At 44.7% G+C, this 18428-nt stretch overlaps 1 protein-coding gene across 2 annotated transcripts in view; it reads left to right on the forward strand.

Annotated features, from left to right (window-relative positions):
• Positions 1-18428, forward strand: part of FAM171A1 (family with sequence similarity 171 member A1) — a 150598-nt gene that overhangs the window by 108601 nt on the left and 23569 nt on the right. For both annotated transcript variants that reach the window (XM_039478731.2, XM_074404989.1), the window contains exons 4-5: positions 2018-2176; positions 8051-8227. In XM_039478731.2, the coding sequence (XP_039334665.1) occupies positions 2018-2176; positions 8051-8227 (336 nt within the window). The remainder of the gene's footprint in view (positions 1-2017; positions 2177-8050; positions 8228-18428) is intronic.

Raw genomic sequence — 18428 nt, forward strand, 5'->3', positions numbered from 1 at the left:
CTATAGATATATACATCTATATATAAGATATAGATATAGATATATATGATACACACACACACACACACACACACACATACATATATATATATTAGCTGGGCGTGGTGGCACATGCCTGTAATCCCAGCTACTTGGGAGGCTGAGGCAGGAGAATCACTTGAACCCAGGAGGCAGAGCTTGCAGTGAGCTGAGATCGTGCCATTGTACTCCAGCCTGGGCAACAAGAGCAAAACTCCATGTCAAAAAAAAGAAAAATATTCAGATCCCCAGAGGCTGGGGTGTCGCTGTGGGTTTGTTTTAGGGATGAGGAAAGAGAACTGATGGTTTGAGGCTGGTCCAGTGTCTGTATCTGTTTAGTTTCAGCAGAGGGGACCAGGCTTAGACAGGACTTTCAGGATTTTGGGCATCTGCTCACTGGGCCCTAAACCCGGGCCTGGATTTCACAGAGTGGAGAACCAGCCCCTGGAGGAGAAGTCTAGCTGGTGCCTTTTAGGAGGAAATGGGAGCACCGTGACTCCCTGCCAGTTAGGTAGTATGTCGCCAAGACAGGCTGCCCCAGACATAAGTCTGTGGAATCCCTTTGGGCTTCAGTGGCCTCACCTGTAGGAAGAGAGACTTGAACTAGTAGATTCTTGGGGCTCTAAAAGTCCCTTTTTCTAGAAGGGGTCTAGACAGCCTTATTTTCTCCTTATAAGTTCTTTGATCCAGAGTTAAAAGGAACCCTGGAGTGGGGATAGAGCACACCAGCTCCAGAGAAGGAACTCTCAGCCAGTCAACAGGTGGAATGTGGTCTGCCTCAAGCCTGGGGTTGGATCTGCAGGTTTTTTTCTTAAGGATGCTTTTGCCAGGTTTGCACACAATTACCTAGCACCTTTATTCACCTGATATTCACACGTCATGTGAATATCACCACAGCATTAGGTAAAACAAGTTCACGTTTTATGATCAAAACAACATCTGAGCCGGCACAGAGGCTCATGCCTGTAATCCCAGTACTTTGGGAGGCTGAGGCGGGCAGATCTCCTGAGGTCAGGAGTTTGAGACCAGCCTGACCAACACGGTGAAACCCCATCTCTACTAAAAATACAAAAATTAGCTGGATGTGGTGGCACTCGCCTGTAATCCCAGCTACTTGGGAGGCTGAGGCAGGAAAATCGCTTGAACTTGTTAGGCGGAGGTTGCAGTGAGTCGAGATCGCACCATTGCACTCTAGCCTGGGTGACAAGAGCGAAACTCCATCTCAAAAAAAGAAAAAAGGAAAAAAGAATTGGAGCAAAGTTAAGCTGCAGATGATGGCACAACACAACTGTCTAGGGCCTGTCGGCTCAACCCGTCCTCCTACACAGAGGAGTTGACTTTGGTGAAGAAACATCATTTTGCATCATTTCAAAAGTCTCATCATAAATTCTGTGACATAATCCGTCACAAGTAGGAAGCACACCTCCAGAATAGACTGGGTGATGACCAATGGCAGCTTCCGCAGAAAAAGAAGATTCATTGCCCCTTGGGTATTGTTTGCAATTCTTTCCAAGGCTGCACAGTTAATTCCTTTGCCCGCCTTCAATTTGGTTCATGGCATTAAACCAGATTTTTCCAGGGAGATTAAAGATGGGTGTGCAGCGGTATCAAAGAGTATCTCTTACATTGTTTGCGTAGAGATTAATTGTCATCGACTTGTTTCATTTACATGGACTTTCCCCAAATGCTACCCAGACCCACAGGCCAGGGCCGGCCAGTGAAAAGACTGCTCGCACATAGAACTTGGAAAAAGCTTTTTGTTGAAAACCTAAATAACATCCTGTGTCAAAACAAATGTGACAATGGGCTATTATTTCTCTCCCCATAATAGCATGTTGTCACATCTCTGAGGCCTGCATGAATGGGGGAAGGGAGGCCTTGTGAGAGGGAGTGGGGTGGGGGAGGTGTGCCGAACCTTAGAGAGGCACTTCCTGGTTTTGCATTTTCTAAAAACAGAAACCGCTCCCTGGGGAGGTAACTTGGAGGTTAATCTCTGCAGGTGCCCGGCCACAGCCTCGTGTTCATTTCCAGAGAAGGGCTCTGAGGTTGCCTGAGAACACCAGCTACAGCGACCTGACCGCGTTTCTCACGACCGCCAGCTCCCCCTCGGAGGTGGACAGTTTTCCCTATTTGCGAGGATTAGACGGAAATGGAACAGGTAATTTGAGTCTTTTCTCTTTTCAGTCGGGGTTTCTGTGTTTTCATCTGTACATGTGGATCTTAGGTCTGGTTGGAAGCGTTAGCCCGTCGTGGGAGAAAAGCAGTGAAGTGGCAGAAGGGGATTCTTGGTACAAGTTCAAGTACATTGAAACTGAGTTACATCAGTACATTTAGGGAATTCAGCCTGCAGCCCCGCAGAATTACATGTCCGTGCGTTGGTCTCCTTGAGCTTTTCTGCTGTTACCAATTGCCTTAAGCACCTTCACTGAGCTCTCCTTTGGTGGACTAAATATGTGCAGTTCAGAGAAATTCTTAACATTGAAATTGCAATTTTTTTTTTAAGTATAAGATCGGAGTTAGGGGTTCAGCACAGCTGCCCTCTGCCTTCCCACGAGCCCCCAGTTGAGAGAGTAGCCTGTGGGTGGGTGTGACTGGTAGAGACGCACAACCCCACCCACCCATGCTGCAGCCAAGAGGGGAAGAGGTGGCACTTTGTCCAACTCAGAGAACGGGGGACCACTTAAGACAGGGGGGCCTCCGCCCTCCACCATCCGTGTCCTCCCAGCTCTTTCCCACGTCGTTTCTCTCTCTGCCCTCAGCTGGGCGTAGAGTAGCTAGGCTTTGAAAACGCGTTGGAATCCGCCCTCTCCTGGCAGGTCTCCAAGTCAGCCTGGTCAGTATCACTACTGCATGCCACAGCTAAAAGATCAGAGAAACTAACAGCTGCCCACCAGAAAATAGGTGATAATTCCTTAGCAGAGAAAGACCCAAGACGGGTACCCTCCACCTCCGTCCATGTAAAACTGCACCATTCTCTGGAGCTCTCGGCACTGGAATGGTCCCAGTCCTCCTGGTAGAAGAGGTGTCAGGATTCTGGAGTCCTGAATTATTTTCTTATCTAGCCTGCTTTCATTTTCCCCACACTTTAGACTAATTGCAGCATTAAAATTTTAAATCAGAGGCTATTCTGAGTTCCATTCTGCTTCACAAGTAACTTACAGTGTTTTCCAGGGATACTTTGATTGAATTTCACTTCATTTTCCAGTACTTTATATAAACTGATTATTCTAAAAAAGCTTTTAAACCTGAAACATTTGATCCATTTTGTAGCACATTAAAAAGTTTCTGGTTAGACATAAAGGTAACCTTGTTACTCATTTTTCTTCCCTCTGTTTTCTAAAAACGTTTCTTCTTTAATTTTTGTGTGCTGATGAGAATGCAATTAACATGTCAGTAAATATGTCAGTATTTTGTCATCAGAAAGATGGCACAGTAGTCATCATCTTAAGTAGACATTATTAGGAAAAAAATGTTGACAATTATTTGAAATGTGCCAGTCTGGGAGAAAAGTCTTATAATGGCGAGCATGAAGAAGTAATTTAAGGCCAGGTATGGTGGCTCATGTCTGTAATCCCAGCACTGTGGGAGGCCAAGGTGGGTGGATCATTTGAGGTCAGGAGTTTGAGACCAGCCTGGCCAGCATGGTGAAACCCTGCCTCTACTAAAAATACAAAAATTAGTTGGGCACGGTGGCAGGTGCCTGTAGTCCCAGCTACTCGGGAAGCTGAGGCAGGAGAATCGCTTGAACCCAGGAGGTGGAGGTTGCACTGAGCCAAGATTGTGCCACTGCACTCCAGCCTAGGTGACAGATTAAGACTCTCTCAGAAAAGGAAAAAAGTGGTTTAAAATCATCATAACCAGCATCCAGTGTCCTGGACAAAATGGCGCACGATCCACAAAACCCTAACTTGGAGCATTCATCCTCGGGACTCATTAATTTTTATCTGTGCCCCATTTCCAGTAGCTCTTGAATAAATTATGCATTCTGAGAAAATGGGGGAAGCAGAACACAGAGACACAGAACTATTGATTTTAGAGTGTTTTATTTTAAAATCATTCCGTGAGTTCAGAGGGAAGAGAGGTCTTCACAAGGTGACATGAAACTTCGCTTCCACTGAAAGATGGATGACTTGACCTAGAAATGGCCAGGCTTTCTCGGAGACCTAGCAGCGAAGACATCCACCCATAGTGCATTCACACACACCCTCAGGGACTAGGAACCTGGGCTCCCCTGAGCACAGACACCTCAGTGACTCACCAGCTCCACGCTGGCCCCCGGGGTCGGTTTGCACACAGCTTATCTTTTCCTCACAGTCATTTGCCTCCTGTTCTACTAAAGGCATCTAAGAGCTTGCATCCTAAAGAGAGGGTGCCTGGACCAGACATGTCTTTGTAAGATGACACAAGTTCATTGCCTGAAGATACAGGAGGTATCTCGACTAGAGTCATACCCAGAGTTCAGTGAAGGTGGATGGAAACAGAGAGGCTGCAGAAGAGGTTGGAAAGGGCCCTGAAAGACTGTTTTCTGGGGGTGCCATGAAGGCTGTGGTGTCTGGTTTAGAGCGGGGGTCCAGAGTTGTAAGTGAGAAGCATGGCTGCCTGGAGGTTTCCGCCACTTCTCCTCTTCTCTTTCTAGCTCCTGGGGGCCCCCTCCCCTCACCAGAGAGCATCACACTCTTCCCCCAGTTGCTGAGAAAGCACAGAACTGTTCCGTGGCATTCCCAAGGGGTTTTACGAAAATTGCTTTCACTAATAACTCCAGGAAGACAGAGAAGAGTGAAGAAAATAACAAGTGCAGACTTTTCCTGCAATTCCAAAAAGTTGGTAGAATATAGAGCCCCACAGAACCTTAGCTGTCAGCTGAGCAGAAACTGTCACGTGACAAGTGACCAGTGGGTGGCTCAAGGTGACACAGCTCCTCTCCTCGCTTGGGCCAGTGGTGTTCCGTCTCCCAAATGCCGGTCCTGCGGCATTGGCCTGACCCCTGCTTGTCTTTAGGGAGCCAGGCAACATCCAGATGGAACAGGAAGGAAAACCACTTTCTATATAGAACTCAGTACTTTGTGTAAGATTAGAGTTTTGTAACAGAGAGAAGGAAAATAGTTTAGCCCTTCAAACTGTGAATTGTTGCAGAATAGGCCAGGTGTGATGGCTCACACCTGTAATCCCAGCACTTTGGGAGGCTAAGGCGGGTGGATCAACTGAGGTCAGGAGTTCAAGACCAGCCTGACCAACATAGTGAAACCTCATCTCTACTAAAAATACAAAAAAAAAAAAAAAAAAAAGATTAGCTGGTGTGGTCGCACCTGCCTGTAGTCCCAGCTACTTGGGTGGCTGAGCCAGGAAAATTGCTTGAACCCAGGAGGCAGAGGCTGCAGTAAGCTGAGATTTCACCACTGTACTCTGGCCTGGGTAACAGAGCAAGACTCTGTCTCAAAAACAAACAAACAAAAAAAAATTGTTGCAGAATAAAGAACATCGGGATATAGAGGGACAGCCATTGGGAAGGCATAGAGAAGCAGGTGTTTAGTGGAGCCCTGAGGAAGGACAGAGGCCTCAAGAAAGAAGATATAATGCCCACAATGTCTTAAGGCAGCTAGAGAGGACATTAAAGGAACACAAATTCCAGGAACCTAATGCATATTGCTGTCCATTAATACGCTCATTTCTGCAGTGCTCTACTTACTTCTGAATGTTTCAAGCTGAGGATACTTATTTCCATAGGTGCGGGAAGGCATCTAGTCTACCCTCTTTGGTTCTGAAGGTAAGAAAAACAGACCCCAGAGGAACGGAGTAACTTTCGGAGATTACATAGGCAGTTCGTGGCAAGTCTGGTACCGGGACTCGGTCTTCCTTGGCTGGCCATGTGCAAAAGGGAGAATTGCCAGGTGAGGAGGGAGGAGAAGGGAGGTGCCATTTCTAGGGCCTTTCTCCTCTACCTGCCTCCTGCCTGCCACCTGCCTATGTGGACATCCTGTCTAGAGTCTGATGAAAGAAAACAGCACTCTCTGACGGAAAACATTATCTCTCAGTTGTTTACACAGTCTAGTAAGTTACTTAACACTTCTTTCTCTTTTGGTTTGGTTTTGAGACAGGGTCTCACTCTGTCACCCAGGCTGGATTGCAGTGGTGTGATCACAGCTCACGGCAGCCTTCACTTCCAGGGCTCAGTCATCCTCCCACTTCAGCCTCCCAAGTAGCTGGGACTGTCGGCATCTACCACCATGCCCAGCTAATTTTTTGTAACTTTCTTGTAGAAATGGGGTTTTACTATATTTCCCAAGCTGGTCTTGAACTCCTGGGCTCAAGTGACCCGCCTCAGCCTCCCCGAATGCCAGGATTACAGTCATGTGCCACCACGCCTGCCCAGCGTTTCTGTAGTTGTAAGTTCTATCTTCACGAGACGTTCTAGCAGAACTTAGAGCGGTAGAGTGCAGACCTGGCTTTGCTTCTCTGTCACCTTTGAGCAGCTGACACATATATGTCTCAAGCCACACAATCTTTGTACCAGAAACATGATAAATTCTGAGGTTTTTTGTGTTTTATTTTTGTTTTTGTTTTTTTAAACTATAAAATGACATAACCAGACTAAACGATTTCAAAACTTGGACCTGTGATTCCAGCTTGGATCTTTCCATGAAATCGCTATTCCTACACCTTTGCCTTCATTAAAAAACAGAGACAGATATGAGTGGTATAAGGTAGAGCGGCGTTAGCTGTGTGGAAATTGCTCTATAAAGGATTTAGATGTAACTTGTTGTTGAGACTCTAAAATTCACTATGTTTGCTTTAAGTGTTTAAATTTAGACCAGATTGGAGGTTTACATTAGCTCAGGTTGGTAGGTAGGTAAGTATGTAAGTAGCTAAGTAAAATCGTATAGATTATACGCAGCTTAAATTTGTTGTCACTGTGTTTTTGTCATTCTGCTCAAAGAAAGATATAAAATTATGGCAGAACATATTTTGTGTGATATCGTATTTCACTGGAGGAAAATGTAAAATGGATTGCTTGAGTACGTAAATATATCCGTCTCGTAAGCATTCTCTAATTTATCTGTAGGCAGCCATTAAAGCTTTGGCTTGGACCAGAGGCCTTTAATGGAGAATAATTGGTATATTGGAGTCCTTTTAAACAGACCAAAATAACAATGGCAACTAACAGAACACATAAATATTTCAAGTCCAGTCCTCAATAGCATATTTTTTAGCAGAAGTTAATATTTTTCAGGCAATCCTTGAAGAAATTTGCTATCTAAAAAAAAAAAAAGCAGCCTCTACTCTAAAACATTTGGTTTTATTAAGGTAATCTGCCAAGCAATTAAACACATGCATGGGACTCACTTTGTATAGAAATTATTCCCAGTGATTTCCATGTACACCTTTGTCTCACATTATAGAAAAATCCTTCTCTTTTGAGATCCCTTTTGAAAGCAACACACAGTAATTATAAATAGCAAATCCTAGTAGTCCTGGGTTTGCCGAGGCAGGAGGTTCACCTGAGATCAGGAGTTCAAGACCAGCCTGGCCAACACGGCAAAACCCCATCTCTACTAAAAATGCAAAAATTATCAGGGCAGAGTGGTAGACACCTGTAATCCCAGCTACTTGGGAGGCTGAGGCAGGAGGATTGCTTGAACCCAGAAGGTGGAGATTGCAGTGAGCTGAGATCTTGCCACTGCACTGTAGCCTGGGCGACACAATGAGACCTCATCTCAAGAAAAAAAACACACATACACACAAAATGAGCAAACCTGAGCCTAGATTCCAGCTCAGCCTTGACTGAGTGTATGCCCTTAAACCACCTACCATTACGACTCCCTCTGAGCAGGTTTCTTTATGTGTAAAATGAGGATTTTACCTGCCTTCCCAGGTTGTGGGGAGGATTATGTATGTAGAGAGCTTAATGCAGCCCCTGCATATAGGGGGTGCTATACTCGGTAAATGGTAGCTGCGACTACTTTTTTGCAAAGGTTTCCACAGCCCCACATGGGTACTTTGCATGCAAATGATGGAAAATGCCTCTTCCTTCTAGGAAACAGCACCAGGCATGACCTGACCCCAGTCACAGCCGTCAGCGTCCACTTGCTGAGCAGTAATGGAACGCCGGTGCTGGTGGATGGTCCCATCTATGTCACTGTGCCCCTGGCCACGCAGAGCAGCCTGAGGCACAATGCGTATGTGGCGGCATGGCGGTTTGACCAGAAGCTGGGTAAGCGAGAGTTCTGTGCTAACAATCGGCTGCCAGGTAGCTTCATTACTGTTTGGTTTTCCGTCTAAGAAGCTCATGGAAACCTCCTTTCCTTGAAGTCAGTGAGTGCTGCTGCTCACACTGCATTGTGGGGTTCCTCGTGGGGAAGGTGCCCTTCACCGTGCCATTCGGGTTCTCTCTTGGGAACTCAGTTTTTGTTTGTCTTATTTGTTTTTGTTTTGCACATTTAACCTATTTACTTGAAAAGAATCTATAAAGGTTATCGGAGCTAATACTAGCTTTCCTAATCGTTATCATCCTTTTATTCATCAGAAGATCATGTGGTTGCTCTTGGTCATGTGTGTGTGTGTGTTTCCTGTTTTCTGAAAAAGGGAAAATATTTGCCAAAACAAAGGAAATAAAAATTCCCAGTAAGTCTTACCACCTAGAGAAAATCACTCATGTATCTTGAACTCTGCCCATCTAGGGTTCTCACATTGCACGTAGGCATTAGTGATCGGCTGCTGTGTGACACCCCACCCTAACAGTTAGCAGCTAAAAACCACAGTGAACTCCAGCATCTCCTCATTTCCGGGGGTCAGGAATCCACGTACTGCTGAGCTGGGTGGTAGGGCTCAGAGTCTCTTACAAGGTGGCTGTCAAGCTTTCAGCCAAGGCTGTGGTCACCTCCAGCAAGGTTCAGCTGGGGCCAGTGAGTGTAACTCACATGGCTAAAGACAGGCTCCACTTCCTTGACGGCTGCTGCCCAGAGGGCTTACCTCCTTGCCACATGGGCCCCTCTCTAGAGCTGCTTACTACATAGTAGTTTGCTTTCCCCTGAGCAAGTGATCCAAGAGTAAGTAAAAATGGCATAGTAGGTCAGGCATGGTGGCTCCCACCTGTAATCCCAGCACTTTGGGAGGCCGAGACAGGTGGATCACTTGAGGCCAGGAGTTCAAGACCAGTCTAGCCAACATGGCGAAACCCCATCTCTACTAAAAATACAAAAATTAGCCGGAGCCAGGTGTGGCAACGGGCACCTGTAATCCCAGCTGCTCAGAAGGCTGAGGCAGGATAATCAATTGAACCCAGGAGGTGGAGACTGAGGCTGCAGTAAGCCGAGATCATGCCACTGCACTCCAGCCTGGGTGACAGAGCGAGACTGTCTCAACAAAAAGAAAATACCAGTTTTCAAATAACCCAGTTCAGAATTTAAAACTGTTAGACCATGCATGAAGGTAACTGGGAGATTTTTTATATTGGTGTATTTTCAAAGATACCTAATTTCTTGAATCAGTTAAAACAGAGCTCTAGGAATTATATTTGAAAAGAAATACCTGTTGGGCTTTTGGGCCGGGGGGATTTTTGTTTTGTCTTATTTTACTTTCCAAATAATTAATAGAGACTCTGTAATTATTTGTATGGAATGCATCGATTTTACCAGCCCTAGTAAACTTCACATTGTGAAGTGGATTGCGATGCTGTCTGTTCACATATCCTGCGCTAGGTGAGATGGGCACTTTATTGATGGTGTGTGTCCTCTGCAAGCCTGATGATGTGGGGGGCATCAAGGTCATGGTGGGGACCTGAGGTACACTGGGCCTCCAGCAGGGAGCAGCCTGAGGGGTGTGTGACCGAGAGTCTCTGAAGAAAGCAGGAATTCTAAAAGGAGGAAGAAAATGGTTTTTAAAAAACACACAGAAAAAGTGGGCAAGAGAATGGAAAGAACTTGTGTTTTGTTTTCTGAAAACCTGAGTTCTGCTACGTATAAAACTGTGAGTCCCACCTTGGGCAAATTACGTACCTGTATTTGCATTTGTAAGAGGTATGAATATACACCCCCTTGTATATTCTGCCTGTCCCCATTTGCCCTCCCAGGGGGACCCAGGCACACCCAAATCAGTGCACTGAGAAGCAGCGAAGAGTGTGGCTAAAAGAGGGAGTCTGGGGGTACAGTGGGGCCGAGTTCCAACTCTGCCACCCACTGGCTGTGTGGCCCTGGCCAAGGTACTTAACGTTTCTGTACTAATTTCTTCCACTGTGATGTGGCAATGATAATAGTACCCACTGTTGTTATGATGAATGTTTCAGGGTTCTGTAAAGAAACAGAGCCCACAGGCGATATCTATATTTAGAGAGAGAGATTGATTTTAAGGGATTGGCTCACACAATTGGGAAAGCTGGCAAGTCCCCAATTGCAAGGTAGGCCAGCAGGCTAGAGATTCGGAGAAGAGTTGATCCTGCAATTTGCGTCCAAAGACGGTTGGCTGGCAGAGCTTCCTTTTCCTGCAGGGGGCTGTCAGTGTTTTCCTTAAGGCCGTCAACTGATGAGATGAGGCCCTCCCTCCCCGTGGAGAGTGCCCTGCTTCATTCAGAGGCAGCTGATTTTGCCAAACACAGTGGCTCATCCCTGTAATCCCAGCACTTGGGGGGCTGTGGTGGGTGGATCACTTGAGCCCAGGAGTTCAAAACCAGCCTGAGCAACATGCAGAGATCTTGTCTCCACAAAAAAAAAAAAAAAAAAAAAAAAAAAAAAAAAAAAAATTAATTAGCCAGGGGCCTACTTGGGAGGCTAAGGCCGGAGGATTGCTTAAGTCTGGGAGGTCAAAGCTACAGCAAGTGGAGATTATATTGCTACTCTCCAGCCTTGGCAACAGAGAAAGACCCTGTCTCAAAAAAAAAAAAAAAACCACAACTGACTTTCGTTTGTGAGAATGTCTAAGGGCAACTCCTTGTGAGGAAGCCCGGATGCCATAGCAGGACCCACAGATGTCTTCAGAGATGCCCTGCTGGCCTCCCACCTCTTCCTAGCCACTGTCCCAGACCCAACCCATTCCCACCACACCAGATGTTTTCCCCTTCAGGACTTGCTGAGATCCCCTCACAGCTGGTCACTTTGACGAGCACAGTCGATCCTTTCCAGCCCCTCTCCGGCCTCATCCTGAGCACGTTGCGTACCTTGCAGTGGTCCCAGCAGCTTAAAGGGCATCGTATGCAGGTACCGGTTACTCCCTGCGCCCTTCTGAGTCTACACAGGTACCAGTTACTCCCTGCACCCTCACCAAGTCTGTACGGGTACCAGTTACTCCCTGTGCCCTCCCTGAGTCTATCCGGGTGCCAGTTACCCTCTATCCCCTCCCTGAGTCTGTACGCATACTGGTTACTCCCTGCAACCTTGCCAAGTCTGTCCGGGTGCCAGTTACTCCATTTGCCCTCCCTGAGTCTGTGTGGGTACCGGTTACTCCCTGAACCTCCCTGAGTCTTCTCGGGTACTGGTTACTCCCTGTGCCCTCGCCGAGTCTTACTTATCTTTGAATGCTTGTGATCAAGAACGGTTTCTGGCATAATGTTAGGTACCCACTAAAATGTCTTTTGAATGGTTGAATCACCTGAGAATTATCTTAGGGTTTTTTGTTTTCTTTTGTTTTTAAGAAACAGGGTCTCCCTCTGTCACCCAGGCTGGAGTGCAGTGGTGTGTGATCATAGCTCACTTCAGTCTCGACCTCCCAGGCGGAAGCAGTCCTTCCCCCTCAGCCCCCTGAATAGCTGGAACCACAAGTGTGGTCACCACACTCAGCTAATTTGGGGGTTTTTTTGAGTTGGAGTCTCACTCCATCACCTATGCTGGAGTGCAGTGGCAAGGTCTCAGCTCACTGCAGCCTCCACCTCCGGGTTCAAGCGATTCTCATGCCTCAGCATCCCGAGTAGCTGGGATCACAGGCACCCACCACCACTCTGGGCTAATTTTGGTAATTTTTTAAGTAGAGATGGGGTTTCACTATGTTGCCTAGGCTGGTCTCGAACTCCTGGGCTCAAGTGATCCGCTCACCTCAGCTTCCCAAAGTCCTGTGATGACAAGTGTGAGCTACCATGCCCAGCCAATTTTGTTATCTTTAAAAGGCAACTTAAGATACTCTGGCATAACATCTGTACTTAGGTTTACTCAATACATAGAATTTAGCTTTATATATCTATGTATACGTGCACTTTATAGGATGCTGCGTTAAGCTCTTGTTTAGAGGGAGGGCAGTTCTATTGGATTTTTTTCCGTCTTGGAGCCTCCGTCCTGCTGTTTGTATTCTTCTCGTTTTCGCCTTCTCTTTTTTAATGAGTGTATTTGAATATGGAGGAATAGGGCTGGGGCTCCTGCTGCGAGGAAGCCAACCCTAGGGACTCCTGTGTGGGTCGTGTGCACTACAATGACATGGCACAGTTGTATAAAAGCAGCATCCTTGCTTTCCTTGGTGGACTTTATATACAGTTCACAAACAACCTTACTTAAAGAAGTTTTTGATGTATATGGCAGATGGAAATCTCTCTGCATCCTAATCCCTAGGGGGGCCCTGTGGATATTACCTTGTATGGTCAAGGAACTTGGAGGAAGTGATGAAGAATTTGGAGATGGGGGGATTCTCATGGACTTCCCGGATGGGCCCACGACCATCACAAGGGCCCTTAAGAGCAGGATGCAAAAGGAGCCAGAATCAGAGGAGGAGACGGAAGGGTGATGACGGGAGCACAGGCTGGAGCTCCGCACTTTGGAAATACGGGAAGGGGACCCAAGCTTAGGCATACAGGCAGCCACCGGGAGCCAAAAACAGCAAGGAAGGGATTCTCCCTTCTGAGCCTCCAGAAGGAACCGGCCCTGCGGACTCTTGGACTTGAGACCAGAGAAACTGGTTTAAGACCTCTGACCTCCAGGAGTGTAAGAAAGTAAATCTGTGCTGTTTTAAGGCCCTATATTTGTGGTGACTTTTTACAGCAGCAATGGGAAACAAATACAATTCAGAAATTGGTGAAGACAGAGGTGTGTGCATTGTTAGGAAGCCTCTGAAGTATAAGTTAGCCCCTTCTCTGATTCCACTGTAGAAAAAATACTCATGAGAATGGGTCCTTTTTTAAATTTATTATTTGTTTTATTATATATTTATTGATAATTTATTAAATTTTATTTATTATTTATTTTATTGGGAATCTTTATTGTGTAGCTGATCTATTTCCACTTCAGTTGTCTTTTTTTTTTTTTTTTTTTTGAGGTGAGGTCTTAACTGTTGCCCAGACTGGAGTGCAGTGGTGCGGTCACGGCTCACTGCAGCCTCGACCTCCCAGGCTCAAGCAATCCTCCCACCTCAGCCCCCCGAGTAGCTGGGACTACAGGCACGTACCACCACACCTGGCTAATTTTTTATTTTTTATTTTCCGTAGAGACAAGGTCTCACCGTGTTACCCAGGCTGGTCTCAAATTTCTGGCCTCCAGCGATCCATCTCTGCCTCCCAAAAGGCTGGGATTATAGACATGAGCCACCATGCCCAGCCTAAATGCTCTTTTAACTTTGCACTTACTGCGAAAAATGTAACTGCCAAATTCCTGGCTGTAACAGATTGCATATATGCAGAAAAAAAGCCAACGTTTGTGGATGGTCATTCAAAAATAACCAAATGAATTAAGATAAGTTTTCTGAAAGCTTTAAGATAAGATGGACATTTCAAAGAAACCATATGTTTTTTAACTTATTAAACTCAATAGAAGCCCACATATTTCGTAAGGCATTTGTTGTTATTACATTTAATTAATAATAATATTATCGAAGTAGAAATTAAAATATTTTAGTTAAAAGAGTCTAAAGACAGTATTAGATCAGGAAAAAAATGGGGAATGCACCAACACATCTTAAGCACATAAAACAATTTAATAATTAGTTGCTATTTATGATTACAGTAATCACCTCAAATTATTTAATACTTCAAATTATCTATTTTTGAGGTAAATCAAAATAATTGCCACTTCCAAGTTGTTTAACAGCCAGAAATAGCACAGATAGCAACTTGTGAATCTATTAATAATTTATCATCTAAATTGGGATTGGCCAACTGTCGCCTGAAAGCTAAAAATCATTTTTACTTTTTTATTTTTTTTTATTTTTTTTAGCAGACAGGGTTTCACCATGTTGGCCAGGATGGTCTCGATTTCCTGACCTTGTGATCCACCCACCTCGGCCTCCCAAAGTGCTGGGATTACAGATGTGAGCCACTGCGCCCGGCCTTATTTTTATATTTTTGAATGATCGAAGGAAAAAGTCAAATGGGGGAATGCTGATCAAAGGGTAATTAAGTTCCAGAGATATAATCCAAAGCCTGGTAACTGTTGTTAATACGACTGTATTGTATACTTAAAATTTACTGAGAGGGTAGATTCAAAGTGTTCTCACGACCAAGAGAAAGAAGATGAAAAGATAATGGTAACTGTAAAGTGAGGGATATATTCATTAGCTTAATGCATATCAAAACATCAGGTCAGACGTCTTAAGTATATAAAATTTTTATTTTGCAACTATACGTCAATAAATACAGGGGAAATAAAGAATCAAAAGGAGAATATCTCATGGCACATGAAAACTAAGTGAAATTCATATGTAAGCATCCCTAAAGAAAGTTTCACTGGAACCTTGCCAGGCCATCTGCCAGCATATTGTCTGTGAGTGTTTTGCACCACAACACGGAGTTGAATCATTGCAACAGAGGCTTATATCCCTGCAAACCAAAAATATTTACTATCTGGCCTCTTACAGAAAAAAAAAAAAAAAAAAAAAAAAATTGTGAGACCTCTGGTCTAAATGGCTTCCAAAAGAAAGTTCTTTCCATTCCAATATTACAGTGCAATTGTATTCCACACACAACAGGAGCAAATGGGGGTGCCCAGACAGCCACAACTTTCATATTGCCTGTTAGCTGACAGCCCCCCTGTATTTTGCCAGGATTGACAATTGATGCTGAGAGTGACAGCACCTTCATTGTAGCGCCAGACCTCAAACTCTGTAAAGAAAGATGAAATTATTTTATGGTTCGATTGGGACTTCTGTTCAAATGATACAGTCATGTGGTAGTTTTTGTTTGTTTGTTTAAAGAAGGGATCCTGCTCTGTCGCTCAGGATGGAGTGCAATGGTACAGTAGTGGCTAGAACTCCTGGGCTCAGGCGATCCTCCTACCTCAGCTTCCTGAGTAGCTGGCACAAAAGGCATGCACCACCATGCCCAGCTAATTTGTAAAAAAAACATTTTTTGTAAAGGCGGGGTCTTGCTATGTTGCCCAGACTGGTCTCAGACTCCTGCCCTCAAGTGATCCTCCCAACTCAGCCTCCCAGGCCATTGGGATTACAATGACTGTGAGCCACCACCCTGCCTCAAAATCATGTTTTAACACTTAACTCAGTATATCCATGTTTTAACTCTAACGCACACACTTTAATCCTTGACTGTCAGGTAATTGAAAGTTTCCTCTTAGGAAAGAGACCTGGAAATGCTCCCTTTCAAAACCCGTGAGAGTGGGATGAGTTTCTCATGCTGCCATGTATCACGGTTGTTGTAATTTTTTCTTTTGGAAAAGGCAAAGAATTTCCCATTCTATAAATTGGCATCTTCATATTTCAACCTGTATATTCATTAGAAGGTGGTCTACTAGATTAACACCATTTTGGAAAACAAATAACATTGAATTTGTTTAGTATGTTACAACAGCCTGAGTTGGCTAATTGCTATATGGACCCTCAATAAAAATGATTTGTGTGTGTGCATGTGTGTGTGCGTGTGTGTGTGTGCGTGTGTGTGTGTGTGTGTGTGTGTAATGGCGTCTCACTGTGTCACCCAGGCTGGAGTGCAGTGGCACGATGTCAGCTCACTGCAACCTCCACCTCCTGGGTTCAAGTGATTCTCCTACCTCAGCCTTCCAAGTAGCTGGGTCTACAGGTGCATGCCACCACACCAGGCTAATTTTTGTATTTTTAGTAGAGACAGGTTTTCACTGTGTTGGCCAGGCTGGTCTCAAACTCCTGACCTCAAGTAATGTGCCTGCCTTGGCCTCCCAGATTGCTGGAATTACAGGCATGAGCTACCAAGCCCAGCCTGAAATGATTTTTTTTAAGAAGCGTGACTAGCATATGTAAGTTAAGCATCCCAAATCCAAGGTTTGAAATGCTCCAAAATCCAAAACTTTTTGAGGGCCATAGTGATACTCAAAGGTCACGCTCAAAGGAAATGCTCAGTGGAGCATTTTAGATTTTGGATTTTCAGATTAAGTATGTTCAATGGGTAAGTATAATGAAATATTCCAAAATCCAAAATGCATCTTGGATAAAGGTTGTTCAACCCATACTGGAATTGAGAATTTTGTCACATTTACAGGTTTTGCTAAAGCTATTTTGTTAAAATGCTTTGACTTGCAGAGCAAAGGAGTACTTATTTAGTGTATCTCTTTTCCTTAAAGAATTAGCGGAATATGTTATGATCCAGTTGTGCCCTCTCTGTGTCCTGGGTGTCAAGATGTATGTGAGGGGAAGGGATTAAAGTAAATATGTAGCTGGGTACACACCTGTACACCCAGGTGTACAGCTCACACCTGCAATCCCAGCACTTTGGGAGGCCAAGGTGGGCAGATCACTTGAGGTCAGGAGTTTGAGACCAGCCTGGCCAACATGGTGAAACCCCATCTCTACTAAAAATACAAAAATTAGCTGGAGCCAGACATGGTAGGTAGGTGCCTGTAATCCTAGCTTCTTGGGAGGCTGAAGCAGGAGAATCCCTTGAACCTGGGAGGTGAGGTTGCAGAGAGCCAGGATCACACCATTGCACTCCAGCATTAGAGTGAGAATCTATGGCAAAAAAATATTAAAAAATAAAAATAAATCAATAAAGTGAATATTTATTGTGCAGTGGCCAGTTTGACCTTTGAAAGAAGCTGTCTTCCTTCCCATGTCTGGCAAAGGAAGTTTTGTTAGTCATGGGGAATGCCTGTTAGCTGAGCCTTTCTGGACAGTAAAAGATGATTATGTCAGCTTTATTTTACAGACATTTACCCTTTCTTTATCCTGCAACTGGGGCAGCAGATGGCTCTCTAATGTACAGGTTGTCAGACTGACATCTGACTTGTTGCCCTGGGGAATGGTCACAAGCAAATCAGGTCAGTGGTTTGAATTTAAAGTGATGGACATCAAGTGGCCAAAAAAAAAAAAAAAATCAAGATTTATGGATCCTGTATTTGATAAGTTTCTGCTGTTTAATGGCAATTTGGGTTATATGATTTGGATACTCTCATTCTATTAAGATGATGGGAATAAAAGCATATTCCAAGAGTGAAGCTACATTGTAGAATCCAGTTTTAACTGCTTTCCCAAAACACAGCGTATGTGTGGGTTGCTATAGAAATGGTGGTTACTGAACCAGCCTCTTACCATGCATGCTGCATACGTATCAGGCTCTCAGGAACACCCACTCATAATTGGTGTGTAGATTTGTCTCCACTTCAGATGGTGAACATTACAGCCATGCCGAGTTCATTTAATTAATCCTTTTACCTAAGTCACAGACAAGTTGCCCTTGAAGGTGGAGCTTGATTTCAAATACAAATCCAAGACTGTTTTTCCATTTCATTGGGTTTTTTATTGGGGTGGGGGAAGGGCGGCAAAGAGTGGGAGTTCTTAAAGCACAAGATTATGTTCACAACTTAAAATGAAAATACTATTGAACATGTAAATGATGGGCTGGGTGATAATGCCATGTGAATGCATGCTCATTAGTTGTAACGAAGGTACCACTCTCATAGGGGATATTGATCAAGAGGGAGTCCGAGCTGTGTGTGGGTTATCTGCACCTTCCTTTCAGTTTTGCTGCGAATCTAAATTTGCTCTTTAAAAAATACTCTTCAGCCAGGCACAGTGGCTCACGCCTGTAATCCCAGCACTTTGGGAGGCCAAAGTGGGTGGATCACCTGAGGTTGGAGTTCAAGACCAGCCTGACCAACATGGGGAAACCCCATCTCTACTAAAAATACAAAAATTAGCGAGGGCGTGGTGGCACATGCCTGTAATCCCAGCTACTCGGGAGGCGGAGGCAGGAGAATTGCTTCAATCTGGGAAGCAGAGGTCGCAGTGAGCGAACATCACGCCATTGCACTCCAGCCTGGGCAACAAGAGTGAAGCTCTGTCTCAAAAAAAAATAGTCTTCAATGAAATATTTACTGTAATATTAGCTTATCTTTCTCTATGTATATCACAAGCCACATGTCTAGGTGAAATAACCCAGATGGGAATACTGAGGTGGTTAATTATAGAGATAAACGGCCCTACACGTTGTGGGCGAAAGTTAGAATGAAAAACAGGAGTTCATTTCTCTAACAAGTATGTACCTAGATGTGTAATGTGATTTTAGAACCCCAGGCATCATCTTGAAT

Source organism: Saimiri boliviensis, chromosome 8 (genome assembly GCF_048565385.1).
Source record: "Saimiri boliviensis isolate mSaiBol1 chromosome 8, mSaiBol1.pri, whole genome shotgun sequence".
Taxonomy (NCBI): Eukaryota; Metazoa; Chordata; class Mammalia; order Primates; family Cebidae; genus Saimiri; species Saimiri boliviensis.